Below are 16,398 nucleotides of genomic sequence, written 5' to 3'. Positions count from 1 at the left end.
CAGTGCAGAGACTGGAGAGGCCTTGGGTCTGATCCAGCAGGGCTGTTCTTCTGCGCTTCCTCTGCGCGTCCGAAAAACCCGCCCAGCTACAGCCTGACATGTTACGCATGGTCTTTATTTTTAACCCTCGCCATATGAAGCTGTGCATCCAAGAGGGGGCGGGGGGGGGGGCTCTAGTCTTAATCCTTCACTTTTTTTTTTTTTTTTTTTTAGTGCTATGACGGTATGTGTACCAATGTTTTGATTTGTTTTCCTTTGCCTATTAGTCTGTAGATCACCAAGCAGGCCAAAATCATATCAATAAATAGAGTGCCTCCCCACTTTTTTAACAGAACAGAACATAAATACAAACAGTTGAGATACAATACATATCAAAATATATCAATAATAACATCTACAACCCAACTGATAACTAAAAAAAACACAACACAAAAAAACATTGTGTGCCCGCTCCCCAGGAGACCAGTTTATATCTCCATTTTACTTCATATAATGTAGCAATTAACAATATATAATATACTTTAATATTAAATAACAATATGTAATATACCTTATACCCATATCCCTCCAAAAATTTATATATTCTTAATTAGGCTTACAGCCTTTCCCTTCCATCAGTACTGCTTTTACAAAATATTCCCATATTTCATTATATTTATTTACTTTTATTGCCCCTTTTTAAATTTTTATTTCTGTTGTCAATTTATCATTAACAATCATGTTCCATATTTCATTATATCATTCATTCCTTTGTATAACTCAATTCTGTTTCCAGTATTTACCCATTACTAACCTAGCTGCCATTATCAGATTTAGGATCAATTCTTTCTTAACTTCATCTATATCTTGTTTTTCAATCAGCAGCAATAACACAATTCCTGGTGACATTTTTAGATTTATATCTAAAATTTCTCTAATTTCATTAAACTCTATAATCCATATCTTTTGTATATTGTATAAACAAATCCACCACGTATGTTTATAAGTTCCAATCTCTTTTCCACATCTCCAACAAATACTAGAATATTTATCATCAATTTGGTTTAACTTAACCGGTGTTAAATACATCTCCATATCACTTTATATCCATGTTCTTTAATTCTAACCGACGTATGCTTGTATACTCTTCTATGCCAAATATTCTTCCAGTCCTCATATTTTATTTCACCAACATCCATTTCCCAAATTGATTTCAAACTTTTTGTCTGTCCCCCTAATTCTATTAATATTTTATAAATTTTGGCAATTCTTCCTTTACCTGTATATTCTTCCTTAATCTAACATTCTTTCACAATCACTTCAAATTTTGTTAACTGTCTTTCTTCCTCTTTAAATTTTCCCTCCATCTTTATCCTTTTTTCTAATTGTATTAAATTTAACCAATTTAATTTAGCTTCTGACAATCCACTCCTTGTGCTATATTTTTATCCTATTTTTCCAATCTTCCCATTTATATATTTGATTATTTTTTAGTGTATTAATCAAATCCTTAGATTGTATTTTTGGGATTTTCTCCATTTCAACCACTGGTGTTAATGGAGAAGTTCCTGGCATTAATTGCTGTCTCCATTTTTCCCATACTTCCATCATATATTTAGAAAGGGATTTTGAATTAATAAACTTTTTATATCCCTTTTAAATCAGTATCTCTCTAAGTGATGATCTATTTCCCTTAATTCCTTTAATTCAATATCACTCCATATTAGTTTTTGGCTTTGGGCTATAATGTCTGGAACTATCTTTAATTGATTAGCAACCCAATATTTTTAACATCTGGAATACCTAGCCTTCCTTTTTTGTGATTCATTCCATAGTACTTTACTTATTCTTGATTTCTTCCCTCCAGTACAATATACCTCCAATAACTTCTGTATTTCCTTTAATTCTTGATCATAAAACTTAATTGGAATCATCCAGAACAAAAAATTAATCTTTGGCAAAATTTTCATTTTTATTACTGCTATTCTTCCAAACCATGATAATTTTACTTTTCATATCTTCCAATTTTATTTTTATATCCTTCTTTAACTTCTCATAATTTTTCATTTTTAATTCTTGACTATTTTTTGGAATATCAATTCCTAAGTATCTTATACTGTCTATTTTTAATTTATATTTTTCTTTTAATAAATCCAATTCTTCACTATTGTGATTATACAACATCATTTCTGATTTTTCCCAATTTACTTGTAACCCATTATACTTCCCAAATTCCTTTAAATGTGAATACATTCTCTCTATAGTATTTATTGGATCTTGAAATGTTAACCATGTATCATCTGCAAATAAATTAATTTTGCAAATGAATTAATTTTATTTTTTTAATAACTAGAGATGCCTGATTATAACTCACAGTTTCATTCTTGGCCTTGCCAAACATACTCCCTTCTCTATCATCCCCTCCCGGTGTGCCTCTGGAGCTTGAGGGCCATACCTGTGTCTCATTTTCCACTTCGGAACAGTACTTGCAGTGCCACCAGCCTCGTATCTAACAACCACTTTGTGAGAAAGCTGGCTTAATCTAGTGCAATACAAGGTTGGATCCCAATTTATGCTGGGTCTAACTGCACTGAGGGAACTGGGCTTCTTGGCCCCATCCTGCCCAAGGAAGCTCCTCAAACGGCTACACACAGAAGCAGGAGCCCGGTAAGCTGCAGTGCAGGGGGCAGCGTGTGGAATCCCTAAAAATCAAGAGGACAGATTGTCCGCAAGCAGAGGCCTTCCACTTGGAAAGGCGGATTCTGGATTCAGAATATAAGACTGGGGAGAGGACGGAAACCACCTCTTTCTGTGTTGAAAAGCTTCTCTGCCTCTTTAAGTACATATTTTTCCATTTATGTATCTAGAAGCATTTCTTACTTGGCACAAGCAACTGGCAAATAACTCACAGGCAACCATTGCGAGCCTGCTTTATTCTGCTCACTGCTTTCCCCACTGAAAGCGATCTATAGCAACGAGCAATGGAATACCGAGCGTCAGAGCAAACCCTGCCATATAAATGCCTGTGCTATAAGCGGTTGCCAGATCCGCACTCAAACCTAGACAAGTAAACAAAGCAATTTACCAAGAAATATTCATAGGGCTGGGATGGCTTTTCAAAAGCCATTTCCCCCTTAACAGAACCATTTGGCTTTCTAAGAAGGGGGGGACTGGACAGCTTTCGTTGGTTCCATATGCTAGGAGTGACAGAGGACCTACTTTTTACTTTGTACAGGGGAAAAATCCCTCCAAATAAATTGCTGGATGCCAGGAAGAATGATTTTAGCTATGCTGGCATATTCAGATATGTGGGACTCCACCTACCATCTGAGTGGTTCTGGCCAGAGACAAAAGTTCAACAGTGTGAATTAGTGCCAACAGCTGAGCTCAGGCTCCTGAGATGTTATTGCTTTTTTAGTACACTGATACCTTGGCTTTCTTCCTTTTGTGAGGAACCCCAAGTGATTACAAGTTTCTCCTCCCCACAACAACCCTGCGAGGTAGATTTGGCTGAAAGTCTGTGACTGGCCCAAAGTCACCCAAGTGAATTTCATGGTTAGTCGGAGCTAGAACCTAGATTGCCAGAGTTGAGTCCAATACCCTAACCATTATGCCAAACTGGCTCTGAAAACGTAACCTCTGCTAATGCTTTTGGCAATGGGGGCCTCCGCTGTAGCACAGAGTTCCTTCTTACTGTTTTTGACAACTAAGGTGACCAGATGCAAAAGCAGTCAGGCAATCTGCATGTTTAGGTCTCCTCTAGATGGGGTCCTCCTAGCACCAGCAAACATGGGACAACTGTTGCAGCGTATAAGCAGAATTTCTGCACAGTGCCAAAGGCCGCAAAAATCCATGTACTGTCAGGGAAGATTGCTGAGACCAGTAGGTGGAGGCAGAACTGCAGCAATAAATTTTGGCCTGACAGAACCACACAAAAGCAAATGACACCCTGCCCCCTTGTATAAATACTATGAGTTGCCTCAGACACATCATCCTGTTGCTAAAGCATGAGTTCATTGCATGTGTTGTGGAGGGAAGAAGGAAAAAGCAGCAGCCATGGAGGGAGATGTGATCAGCTTTGGGGGCAAAGGAGCAATGGGGCTGTTTGGTCAGCCTCAAGCCATGAAAAGCTACCCCCAACAACAGCAGCAACAACATCCCCCCCCCCCCCCCCACAGGCACACACAAAACACTGCAGAATCTCAAATCAGGCAGCCCTGCCCTGCCCTTGCCCTATTCATTTGTGTGGGGGGGGAGGGGTGGAATCATGCCATACTAGAAAATAATGAATGGATTTTTCATAGTGTGAGAAAATATGTGAGAAGTGTGGGTGGGGAAACATGGGATAACACAGAACAACTGCAGGAGACTTAACAACTTTGCGTGGGTAGTACAGAAACTCCTGCTGACGGCCCTGGAATTGTCTTGTCTGGTGCAGCTCCACTAGTGTTGCTGAAAGAGGAAACATGCAAGGATCATCCCGGGACATGCAAGGAATCTGGGAATGGGAATCAGTCAGGCTCCCTGGGCTTGGCTCCTTGGACTTCAGTCAGCAGCCCTGAGTCCAAGTTCCTGGTGAGCATATCCAGTGCTTGCAGGGCATTCACCAGGAACTTAGCCCCATATGCTGTGCAAGTACTGCCCCTCTTCCACACTCACCCTGCCAGCAGTGGGCAGGAAAGAAGGGCTCGCTGGGAACAGCACCTGGCACGCCTGCTCACAGCGCCCCTTGTGGGGAAGCTTGCTGGTTACGCAGCTGGTGGTCCACAAGCATTTGTGGACTTCCTCTTGGCTCTGCTCACTTTGCAGGACCAGGTTTGTCATGTTGTCCAAACCTGGGTGACCCAGCCTGAGCGGAACATTATCGAGCTTTCTACCTAGACTGTATCGTCCTGACTTTACCATGGCTCCAGGGAATCCACTGCAGAGCCACTTGGCAAGAGTGGAAGAACATCCTTGCTGCTCTAATTAAGTAACTCCTGGGCAATCATCAGGGCCAGCAGCTTGCAAAGTGTCCAAGTGGCATTTTGGGACAATTGGCACTGGCTTCCTTCACTCCTCACCTTGACTACAAGCCATTTTGGCTTAGCTGTGGCTTTCCCCCGTCCCTTGTTTTTGCCCCAGAGGTTGTGAAAGCCATCTTGACAGCTGCTTTTACAGTCTGTTTTACAATCATTGATATGCCCTTTTAAAACAGCCTCTTTTTATGAACAGCTGTCCGTGTGATCTCCTTATGGTCCTGCAGCTGTCCCATGATTTTCCTTAGCTTGCCTAAATTATTCCTTATTTTTTAAAAATTGGATGGCGCAATACTATACATTCCTGATGTTTGCAAGTTCCCACCATCACAGCCTTGCACAAATCCTACTTTTTTTCTTTTTCTTTTTTTAAAGAAAGGTGTGTGCATGGGAGAATTGAGTCATCTGTACACATACCCACAGCAGAAGTCAAAACTAGGGCGAAACACCTAGAAATCCACCTACACAACATATACATGCAATCTTGCATATATTCACTTGGAAGTTTGTTTCACAATGCTCAGTTGGGCTTACTCTCAAGTAGGTGAGTATATGATGACAGCCATAACATAACTATGGATAACAGAAATGCAAGGAAGCTACAACCCTTGCATCCCTAACTAAATCCACAATCAGAATGCAATGTCTTGCTTCAAATTCTTTCTCACCTGAAATTAAATCTTGGACTGAGAAAAATCAACTATTTAATCTTCTATTACTGCGATTTCTCAAAGCTTGCACTGAGTCACTAGGAAATGCTACTTAAATCATCCATCCTGACAGGTTTAAGGGGTGGGCCAGTCTTTCAACATGTTGAAGGCTTCTCAACACGTATTAGTGTTCTCTTTTCATTTGTCATGGTTAGAACAGAGGCTTATGCCAGGTTTACAGTGCTGCAGGAGTGGGTGGTTGAACCTGAAAAACTGAACCTCTGAGTAAATGTCCTGAAGTTAATAGACTGGCTCTGCTTTTGCCTTTGACCATCAGAATAACAGGTGAACAACAGCATCATGAAAGCTGCCACCACTGCACAACTGTTCTTCCAACATTTTTCTCATGTGTTGGTCACAAGGGATTTCATGTCAGTCTGCAGTTTCCAGTGGTGAAGGAGTGCCTAAAAGCCAGAAGCTTCTGTTAGGGAAAGAAAAGTTGGCAGCCTTATTAAATTGTTTGCCAAGACACAGCTTCTATATGTTGTAAGGACCTGAAGTTACCCATCAAGCTCATCTCACATCCTTGGGTAGAAACTTCAGTTGTAGCCCCAGTCAAGGAGCCTAAATATCATTGGGGTCTATACTTACTGTCCATCAACCTTTTTCATGTAGGAAGAATTGCATGAAAGCCTACTTTTGTTAAACATTTATGTACATAAGTGCAGTTCATGCTGAAGTTGTAGCAGAAGAATGCATGAGACCATGGTGTTCCCACACATACCTCTGCGTATAAATCCTACATGCCAGTGCAGTATTTGAACTTGGCAGTTTAGAGACTCACACTATTCTTATTAGAAATTAATAACATAAGAGAAACCCTGCTGGTTCAGAATAAATATTTTTCTGGTCTAAGCATCCTGTTTTTGCACAGTAGTTAACGAGATGCCTCTGAATAGTCAAGTCCTCTGTAGTTTTCCCTGGATTGGTTGGAGGTCTACAGCTAGCCCATATGATACTTGATCACATCTTCCTTATTTCCTGCCTCTTTACTGAGGTCACCTGAAGAGGTATTGCTGGTGGTCCCTCATAGGTGAAAGATTCATATGTAAACGTAGCTGATACATTGCATGTTCTTTCCTTGTTCATTCTCAGGCTTTGCTTCCTGAACTTCTCTGTGTTTCCCGTGTTGAAATATGATTCTGAACTGATCTGCTTGGAGTTTGAAAGTACATGTTAATGTAGCAATTGCTATCTTCATAATAATGATCATAATTCCTTTCTATTTCTTGGATCTAGTTTTCCTTACATCTCATTCAGAAGATTTTCATTTTGATTCAGATTAATGTATTTGTTCAGCTTTCAGGCCACATCCTACCACCAACCACATCCGGACCTGTTTCAGAGTGCAAGTAGATGTGACCCACACCAAACCATTTAAGGGAAGAACGGGAAATTGAGTATGTAGCACAGATGAATGGAAAACGGGAAGCTGAAAACTCCCTTCTCATTCACACCAATTTCTAGCAGTTTGTAGTTGTCTCCTGTCTAAAGTTGATTCTAGCAGGTGACATTGGATGAAACTGTAATTGACCTGATATTGTCTGTCTTGCATCTCAAGCAACGCTATCAATAGGAGGAACCCCTTGTAGTATTAATATGCCGGGAGCTTACTGCTGTCCACTTGATCATACAGTCTGGAGCAGAACATTCCCAAAGTGACCATGCTGGAAAATCTAATCTAAATGGAAAGGACCAAACTTTTTTGAAAATATTTGCCAGGAAGAAATCTCATTTAAAATGTAACTAATCTGAAATATGATATTCATCAGAGTATTAGCCAAAGCCCACAAGTTTAACTTTGAAAACACTCACCTATTTAGAACCCGAGATATCCCAGGGTTATTATAGTATCATGGAAAGAAATGGTTGTTACAAAGGGAAAAAAAGAGAGGTGGAGGACATGTAGGCTGCCTTGGATTCCTTGCAAAATGAAAAAGGTGTATAAATGCATTACTAATACCACTAATAGATTGGACATCTTAAAATGATGGAACACAACATCAGGGGGCAAAGTGTCTCTTAGGACCCCCATACCAGCAGCCTGCCCAACACTGGACTGAGAATTTCAGCTTGTTCAACTTGTAGTATAAGAAGCTTGCACCTGGCATAATATCTGTTCAAACCTGTTTCAATACACTTATCCATGAACACACTGAAATTAAGAAATATAAGTTGTTTCGCAAAAGATATTTAAATCAAGGCGTGAAGGTGAAAGATTTCATGGGATAATTACATGGCCTGCAGTCTTTCGGTTTTTATAGTAAGGCACCTGTGTGGGAAAAAGGATTTCATAACCACACGGCATGGTTTGCTTTACCAGTTCCAATTCAACCTGTCCATATTTCCCATCAATTGACTATTGCTTAAAAAAAGTTATACAAAATATCAGAACAATAATTCACTGCTATTGAGTTCAATAGAATTCACAGGAGTGTACAGGATTGCAATTCCGGAAAAATATGGAATCTGATGCTCTATGTAATCCTTATGGAACGATGAATTTCCTGGGGGAATTTTCAGTTGCCAGAGCTGGCAATCCCATCAAGCTTTACTCACACATGGCAGGTTGTTGACGTAGACCCTCTGCAGCCCCTTGGTTCTCTAAGAATGCAAGAAGAGCCATGCTGATCACACCAAGAGTCCATCCATAACATTTATTATTATATTTCTATCCCACTTTTTTCTTACCAAGAACTCAAAGCAGCTTACACCATTCTCCTCTGTGAGGCAGGTTGGACTGAGAGTCTGTGACTGCCCAAAGTCATCCAGTTGGCTAAGATCCCTCGAGTCCCAATCCTGCACTCTTTATCAATACACCACAGCATAACAAGCAATCCTAAAGGGTTACTGTGGCGCCTGACGCCTCAACAGAGGCGGCACCTCATGAGGAACAGTCAAACGCCCAAAGAGAGAATCAGACAGCAGAACAGGAGCACTTATACTTGAGGCCCTGTGGCCAAGTGACCCTTCCACAACCTGGCTTGGGAGTAGCTGAACAGATAGCCATCCCTCATCCTGACCCTTTACCCCTTGGGCAAACAGCCAAGCCTCTGTCTGACCACGAGGGCTCCGAGGGAAAAGACACTACAAGCTCTGCCCCTGAAGAGCGTGGGCAGGATACCCCCCTTCCTCCTGACGCTGAGTCTCCTGAACAAGATACAGAAGATGCAGGAGGCGGGATAGATTTGTCTTGCGCGACTCTTAGACGTACCTTACCCCGACTGGAACAAAAGGAGGCTTTGTCCCACCTCAGGGGGGAAAGGTGGGACAAAGAAAGCTAATCCCACATGAGTTCCCTGAGGGACGTCACTGAGAAGATAGCAACTAACTTGTAAAGGTGATTGCAGGAGAGCTTATTCGTAGCATCGTAAATCTTGTACAAAAGTAGCAGTAAAAGACTTTAGTTTTATTGCCTGCATAAGTGTGGGTCATTTACAACTGTGAGCTGACACCTCACATCAGCTACCATGATTTGTGGTTTTTTACCATGATCTACCCAACAGATGATCATGTGTTTTCCACATTAATGTGGTTCCCATCTTCCCCTTTTACTCCTCCCTGTTGCACATCAGCTACTATGTCTGACATTCAATCCCAAGGTGCATTGCCAATGCTTCATCCAACTCAGCACTTTGTTCACATGGTGCCAAACCAGCTTCCCATAGGATCCCTCAAGGAGAATGGGCGCAAGACTCGACCTGCCCAAGCTACTCAGCAACTGGTATATGCAGACAGGCCACCTCTGGTAAAGGAGACAGCACATAGCTAGCAAGGCTCGTAACCACCGATACCTTCCTTCCTCATGAATCTGTCCCATCCCCTTTTAAAGCCACCCAGATTAGTGGCCATCACCACTTAATATGACAGTGAATTCTATAGTTTAATTATATATTGTGTGAAGAAGCACTTCCTTTCATCAGCCCTAAACCTCCCACTAATCAGCTTTACAGGATGATTCTGGGTTTGAGTGTTATGAGAGAGGGAGAAAAATGTCTTCCACTCCACATTCTCCACTCCATGTATTATTTTAAACACCTCTATCTTGCCTCTACTTAACTCAACAGTCCCAGTTGTTGTAGCCATTCCTCATACGGGAGCTGCTCCAGCCCTTATCATTTTTGTTGCCCTTCTGTTACCTTTTTCAACTCAATAATGTCCTTTTTCAGGTAGGGTAACCAGAACTGTACACAATACTGTAAGTGCCATCGTACCATAAGGGGAGTACAATCTTGGCAGTTCTATTTTCTATTCCATTTCTACTTGTGTCCAGCATGGAGTCTGCCTTTTTCACAGTAGCTGTGCACTGGGCCAACATTTTCATCAAGCTGTCCCAAGATCCCTTTCTTACTCAGTTACTGCTAGTTCAGATCCCATCTGCCTTTAAAGTTGGGACTTTTCACCCCCATATGCATTACTTGACTCTTGCTTACACTGAAGTGCATTTGCCATTTTGACACCAATTTTCCCAGCTTGGAAGATCCCTTTGGAGCTCTCCCAATTTCTTTTGGTTTTAAACTCCCTAGAGAGTCATCCGCAACCTTGGCCACTTCACTGGTTTTTCCTAATTCTAGGTCATTTATGAATGGGTTGAAAGGCATTGGTCCTAATACAGAACCTGTGAGACTTTGCGAGTTGCATCCTTGTATTAGGAGAAATTGCCATTTATTTCCACTGTTTTCTGTTCATTAACCAGTTAGTAATCTGTAAGAGGACCCCCCCCCCACCTTCTCCCATGACTGTTAAGTTTGCTCAAGAGTCTTTGGTGAGGGACTTTGTCAAAGATCTTTTGGAAGTCCAAGTAAATAATATCTACTGGATTGCCCCTGTCCATACGCATATTGACACTCCACAAAACCTCTAATAAGTTAGTGAGACAGGACTTCCCCTTGAAGAAACCATGTTAATTCTTTTTCAGCAGGGCTTGTCCCTCTGTGTGCTTCCTGATTCTATAATGCTTGCAAGAAGTTTGCCCAGAGCAAGCTTCCTCCCTCATGAATCTGCCCAATCCGTTTTTAAAGCCACCCAGATTGGTGGCTATCACCACTTCCTATGGCAGTGAATTCTATAGTTTAACTTTACTTAATTATACTTGTTCCTTTAAAGTGGTTTCAGAGCAGCTTTCACTTCACCTTCTAATATTACAGGTTTTGGATCTTCTGAAAAAGATCTTGTTTTTCCCCCTCTTGTTTTTCACTTCTATTTTTTGCTCTGGTCATTGTAATAAATCTTTTGTCTATACATGATAGTCACTGAAAAGTTGGTAATAGGGAAATTCTTTCCCTATTTCTGTACTCTTTTGCTTGCCACGTTCTTAGCAATCATGTTTCTTCTGTCATCCATCTAGACTATTTTTTATTTTTTTGCTACAGGAATTGTCTTTTGGCCTTCTTCTCTAATAATGTTTTGGGTGGTCAGGAACCTTCTATACATTGACTCAAAAGAGATGCTCTAGTTGCTGCAGTCCCAGTGGGCAGAACTTTGGCTCTGGCTTGTCCAGTGTTATTGGATACTTTTCAATTGGTACAGCTTTAGGATGTGGGCAGGATTGTTAAGCAGGTGAGAGCTGCAACATGTGTTTTGGATCCTTGTCTTTCTTGGTTCATAAAAGCAGCCAGAGGGAGACTGTGGTGTGTGGCAGTGGTGAGACCCACGCTAGAAAGGCCCTCCCTGAAACCTGTCTATATTGGATAATTATCAGTCAGTCTCCAATATTCTGTTTTTGGGCAAGGTATTAAATGTGGTGGGCTCCAGCTCCAGGGATACCAGAATGAGTTGGAGCATGGCAATCCAGTTCAGTCTGGCTTTAGACCTGGTAAAGGGATGGAAACAGCTGTGGTAGCCTTGGTAGACGACCTACCCTGGCAACTAGAAAATGTTGGTTCTGCTGAACCCCTCAGTGGTTTTCAATACCATTGACATTGCTTTCCTTCTTGGCCATCTTACTGGGATGGGAGTGGAGGTGCTGTCTTACAGTGGCTCCATTCTTTCCTGGAGGGGCGGGCCCAGAAAATGGTGCTGGTGGACTCCTGTTTAAATGCTTGTCCATGGGCTTATGGAGTTCCTCAGGATTCTTTTATTTTCCATGCCATTTAACATATACTTGAATCCATTGGGAGATGTGATCTGGAGATTTGAGTTCTGTGTTATCAGTACGCTGAACTCTATTTTTCCTTTCATCTCATGCAAAACAAAGTATTTTGGCGCTAAATCAATGTTTGTTGGCAGTAGTGCCCTGAATGAAGGCAAACAAATTGAAACTTAATCCAAACAATATCGTGGTGCTCCCTGTCAGAGGTACAGGTAAGAAACACTAGCACAAAATTCGTCACGTGAGTGTGGCCTCCCTTCCCTGCACGCAAGAAACAACACAAATACTTCGGAGAGACGCGCACCTACACCACCAAAGGACGCTCAGGCAGCAGCTGCAATCTCGTCCTCATCCCCTTCACGACACGTTTCCGGCCCAGCCTACGAAGTCACAACAACCATGGTGATTGGTGAGCAAGACGAGGGGAAGGATATGGGACATTTTCTGAGCATGTGACCTTACTAGGCGACTCCTACGGCCGCTTCTCCCGCTCATTTTAGCCAAAAAAAGGCGGGCCGGTCCCAGTTGCGCAGTTTTGTCCTTTCGGAGCTGCCGTACGAAGCGCCTTGCTGCTGCTGGAGCTGCACCGGTATTGGGACAAGGGCAAGCTCGGGGTTTCTATGGAGCGGAGTTCAGCCGCGGTGGGTGCCGTCAGGCGCCTGCGTACTCAGGCGTCGCAGCACCAGCAGCAGCGCTACCAGCAGCATCACCAACAACAACGGCGGCGCCCGGAGAAAGAAGAAGATGGACGGGACTGGAGGAAGCCAGGAGGCGGAGGCGCGAGGATGCTGCTACTGTCGGAGACGCGCGCCGCGCTCGTGCTGCTGCTGTACTTGCTCGGGCTCCGCGGGCTCGTGCAGGTGTCCTTGCAGCAGCTGGTGCGGCCGGCGCGCGACCCTGGGGAATTCGATGCCTCTCGCGCCAGGTAAACCGACGCGGCCGGAGCGGCGGCGCTCGCGCTCTCCTCCTCGAGCTGAGGTGAAGCCGGCTCCTTCCCCCGCTCTGAGGTGTGCATGAGGAAGAGAACTCCACCCCAGGGGCTTTATACTTTCTCCTGGGATCACACCGGAACTTTTAGTCGCTTAGGAGGGCAACGTTCGGTAGTGGTGGTTTTGGGATGAGAAAGGCGGTCCTGCAAAAATGCACACTTCCTCATGGTGCCTCTGGTGCACTTTCGGCTGCTTCCTTTTTTCAACCCGCAGCCATCCTGTATTATGCGCATTTGGGTTGTTCCTAGTTTGTCAATATGTATGTGTGTACAGTGGGGTGGTGCAGGAACAGAGGTTTCCCTTAAAGCTTAGTGATTGTGAGTTTGTAAAGGTGTTCTTTGAGATTTATCAGGAGTTGACCAGGCTGTTCTCCTTTGTACAGGGCATAGAAATTTTTACTTCCCTCGACCTGCCAAAATTTTGCAAAACAAGGTTGCACACAAGATTTGCTTGCTCTTGCACTGCAGTGGTTTCAGGTTTCTGACTGATCTCTTCAAGGGGATTTGGCCTGGCATCCAGGCCTCCCTGAGCCTAAGAATTAATACTGTTCCTTGGTATTCTCCCCCCCCCCATACATATGACGTTCATGCATAACTTGTATTGCCTATCAGTAGTGTGCACTGTCATACTAGCTGTGGTACCATATTTTATAGTAATCCAAACAGTGCTATGACAGTTGTGCCTTCATTGTGACTTTTATAAAATTTCACAGTTGCACATTGTCTGGAAAGGAACCAGTTCTCCCTTGAGGCCACCTCAGCTTTTGGGCTGATACCTTTTCCTGGGAGCAAGTTTTCTTATCTTTGTATGCATTGCTTAGTCAGATCAGTGGATCATTAAGGTGTGGATGTGAAGAAAGCCTTTCCTTTATGAAATGTAATAAATAAAATTACCGGCAGGATCATTTGACTTAATTTGAGTCAGAAATTAAGTGCTAGGACATTTGAAGGTACTAGGGACAGATACCACTGGCTTGTAATTAGATTGATCAAATGATGTAGAATTGGCTTGAAGGGTCACCTTTGATCTCTTACTCCAGTTTGCTGCATGCTCGCCGGAACTTGAGGAGAAATAGGATCTGTCTCAGAGGAGGGATCTTTTTGATCAAGTCTTCAGCAAAGAAAAGAAGCAGTGCACTCCCATTTCAGTAATTTCCTCCTCGGCAAATAGTACTAAAGCATACAACTAGCTAGATCTTTTATTTCTGTGGCAGAAATTAGTAATCAGAGCAAACTGGTGTCTGAGTGAGAGGATTTGAAAGCAACCTTCTGCTAGAGCTTCCCTATCTTTACGAAATAGTTTGGTGCATGGGAGATGTTTCTTTGTACAGGTAAATATCTTTTATCTAGAATAACTGGTACAGAGTCATTTTATAGTGGACAAGCCTGAACCTGGCTTATGCTAATTTGTATAGAGCAACAGTCACACCCAGTTATTAATTGCCACAGACACCCTTATCTCATTTATGAATGCTGTAGCCTACTTGTATTGTACTGAGCATTTACAACTCAACTAAAATTATCTTGACATGGGGAAAACGCAGAGGTATTCTGGCAATTCATTATCAGCATGGATAATATTTTGCAGAGTGAAAAAGGAAGGGGCAAGGTTAAGAGGTTTCCTTTTTCATTTATTCCCTCTTTACCCCCACTTGTCCAGTCTAGGCCTGTTCAGGAGTACAACATGCTGACATCCATATTTTTATAGCCTTTTCAGTGGTAGCCAGGGTTAGTTATAGGCCAACAATTAGCATGTCCAGAACCCGAAGTGTGTATGGCTGCTCTACTCTTACATATTATTCACGCAGACCCCCCCCCCCTTCTGAGCCCTTCTCCAGCTGACCTGTACGGATCAGCTGAAGGGCAACATTTTCCTTGCTCAGTTCTAAAACACTTGAGTCTCTATCAGTGCTGTGCAAACAAAAGATCTCACGGGCCTAGGAAAGAAGCTGGCAGGTTAAATGGGGAACTTCCACGTGCTATATCTGCCCAGAGATTCCTACTGCATATCATATTGCTTGGAGATGTTTGCATCAATATTCCTTCACTAATGCTAAATCAATATCTGTGTAACTGAAATTTCCACATTCCTAGGCTTACATTTAATTTTTCATTAGTTTTTGAGATGTGCATCTATTGACTGTTAAACATGAGTTAAGAAGTAAAACTCACTAAAATGCTTATGTTAATAAAATGTACCACAACGGAGGACTATGTTTTCCCCCTCAGAATTTAGGTAAAACAGTTTTTATAGGTGAAATGATTCTTATTTTCTGTCTCCCTCATTTGAGCTTGACTTTTTGTAGAATTTCCTTTTTCTCTTTTCTGGCTCACTCACAATGTAGACATATTCCTAGTTGATGCTGACATTTTTTCCTGTGGCATCTGAATCCTAAACCCATTCATTTAGATTATACTGACCCTTACATTCCCCCAGCAACATCTTCTTTAGATTTACTTTTAATCCAATGGGTAGAAGATTATAAATTAATTTTCAAGGAAAAGGCAGTAAGTTAAATATTTTGTTATATGGTATATTCTGCACTGTGGGTGGCTAAACATTATTGCACAAAATCATATGTTTGAAACACTTAATACAGAGTATCTAGAGCAAGCATTTGGAAAAGTGAAGTGTAATTTATTATTTATTGTATTTCTTATGTAAGAAAGGCAAGATAGAAATACAGTCGGGAGATGGTGGGACCCAAACCATTTAAGGTTTTAAATGGTAAAACCAGTACTTCAAATTTAGCTCAGAAATACACTGCATCTTCTAACCATTCCCTGCAATCTAAAGCAAATTGTTACTGGAAATACAATAGTATAGATTAGGGGTGTTAAACCTCACCCTGCCCACCACTCATTTGGTGGTTTGCCAAGTTTTGCATATTTTCTCCATTCTAAAAGGTTCAAATACAACTTCTGCTGCCTAACTGGTATTTTGGCTTGGCTGCTATTGCCTCACTTCAGCCTTTGGACTTCCTCACTGTTATTATTATGAATAATAAATATTTCATTTCTATTCCACCAATAACTGCACATCTCTGACCTGCAATCCCTGGGAGCCTCTCCAAAATTGAATTGGTGTATTTAAGCAGGGAGAAGGAAATGGTATTCTCCTAAATGTTGGGGTCCTGTTCCCATCAGCTCAGCCAGCACATCCCATGATCACAAAAAAATGGGAACTCCTGTTCAACATCTGAAGGGCCACAGGAACTGCATATCTGCAACAGAGTGTAGATTTGGGTTACATCCCGTTCGTTTGGTGGTCTTGGTCAAGGCTGTATCAGCAGCGTTTTGAAGATGAACAGAATCACCCAATGAAAAAAGTGAAAACTGAAAAAAGTGGTACACTCCTTTGATGATGTAACATAAAAGGCTGCAGATCAGTAATCAGCATTATTCATAATTGTATGGATAACTGGCTGCTGTGTTGATGCCTTGCTCAGTAACCTTTTCCCTTGTTTTTGGTAGCGAGTGGAATGCTAAACATTGGACTTTTGTCCTCTGACCTCAAAGAGCTTAATGAATGTTATTTGAAATTATGTAATTTCCTACACCCACAGATTTAATCCTCTTTCTCTTGTCTTAGAAATTATTTGGAAGACCTAC

The 16,398-nt window shown here is 42.0% G+C and overlaps 1 protein-coding gene across 1 annotated transcript in view; it reads left to right on the top strand.

Annotated features, from left to right (window-relative positions):
- The first annotated feature begins 12,343 nt into the window (after positions 1 to 12,343).
- Positions 12,344 to 16,398, top strand: part of ERMP1 (endoplasmic reticulum metallopeptidase 1) — a 39,441-nt gene continuing 35,386 nt past the window's right edge. The window contains exon 1 of the mRNA XM_044445857.1: positions 12,344 to 12,723. Coding sequence (XP_044301792.1) covers positions 12,419 to 12,723 — 305 coding nt within the window. The 5' untranslated portion in view covers positions 12,344 to 12,418. The remainder of the gene's footprint in view (positions 12,724 to 16,398) is intronic.

The sequence above is a fragment of the Varanus komodoensis genome, unplaced genomic scaffold (genome assembly GCF_004798865.1).
Source record: "Varanus komodoensis strain SLA01 unplaced genomic scaffold, ASM479886v1 scaffold5, whole genome shotgun sequence".
Taxonomy (NCBI): domain Eukaryota; kingdom Metazoa; phylum Chordata; class Lepidosauria; order Squamata; family Varanidae; genus Varanus; species Varanus komodoensis.
The sequence above is the reverse complement of the archived record's forward strand: the minus strand, read 5'-3'. Positions and strand labels throughout refer to the sequence as shown.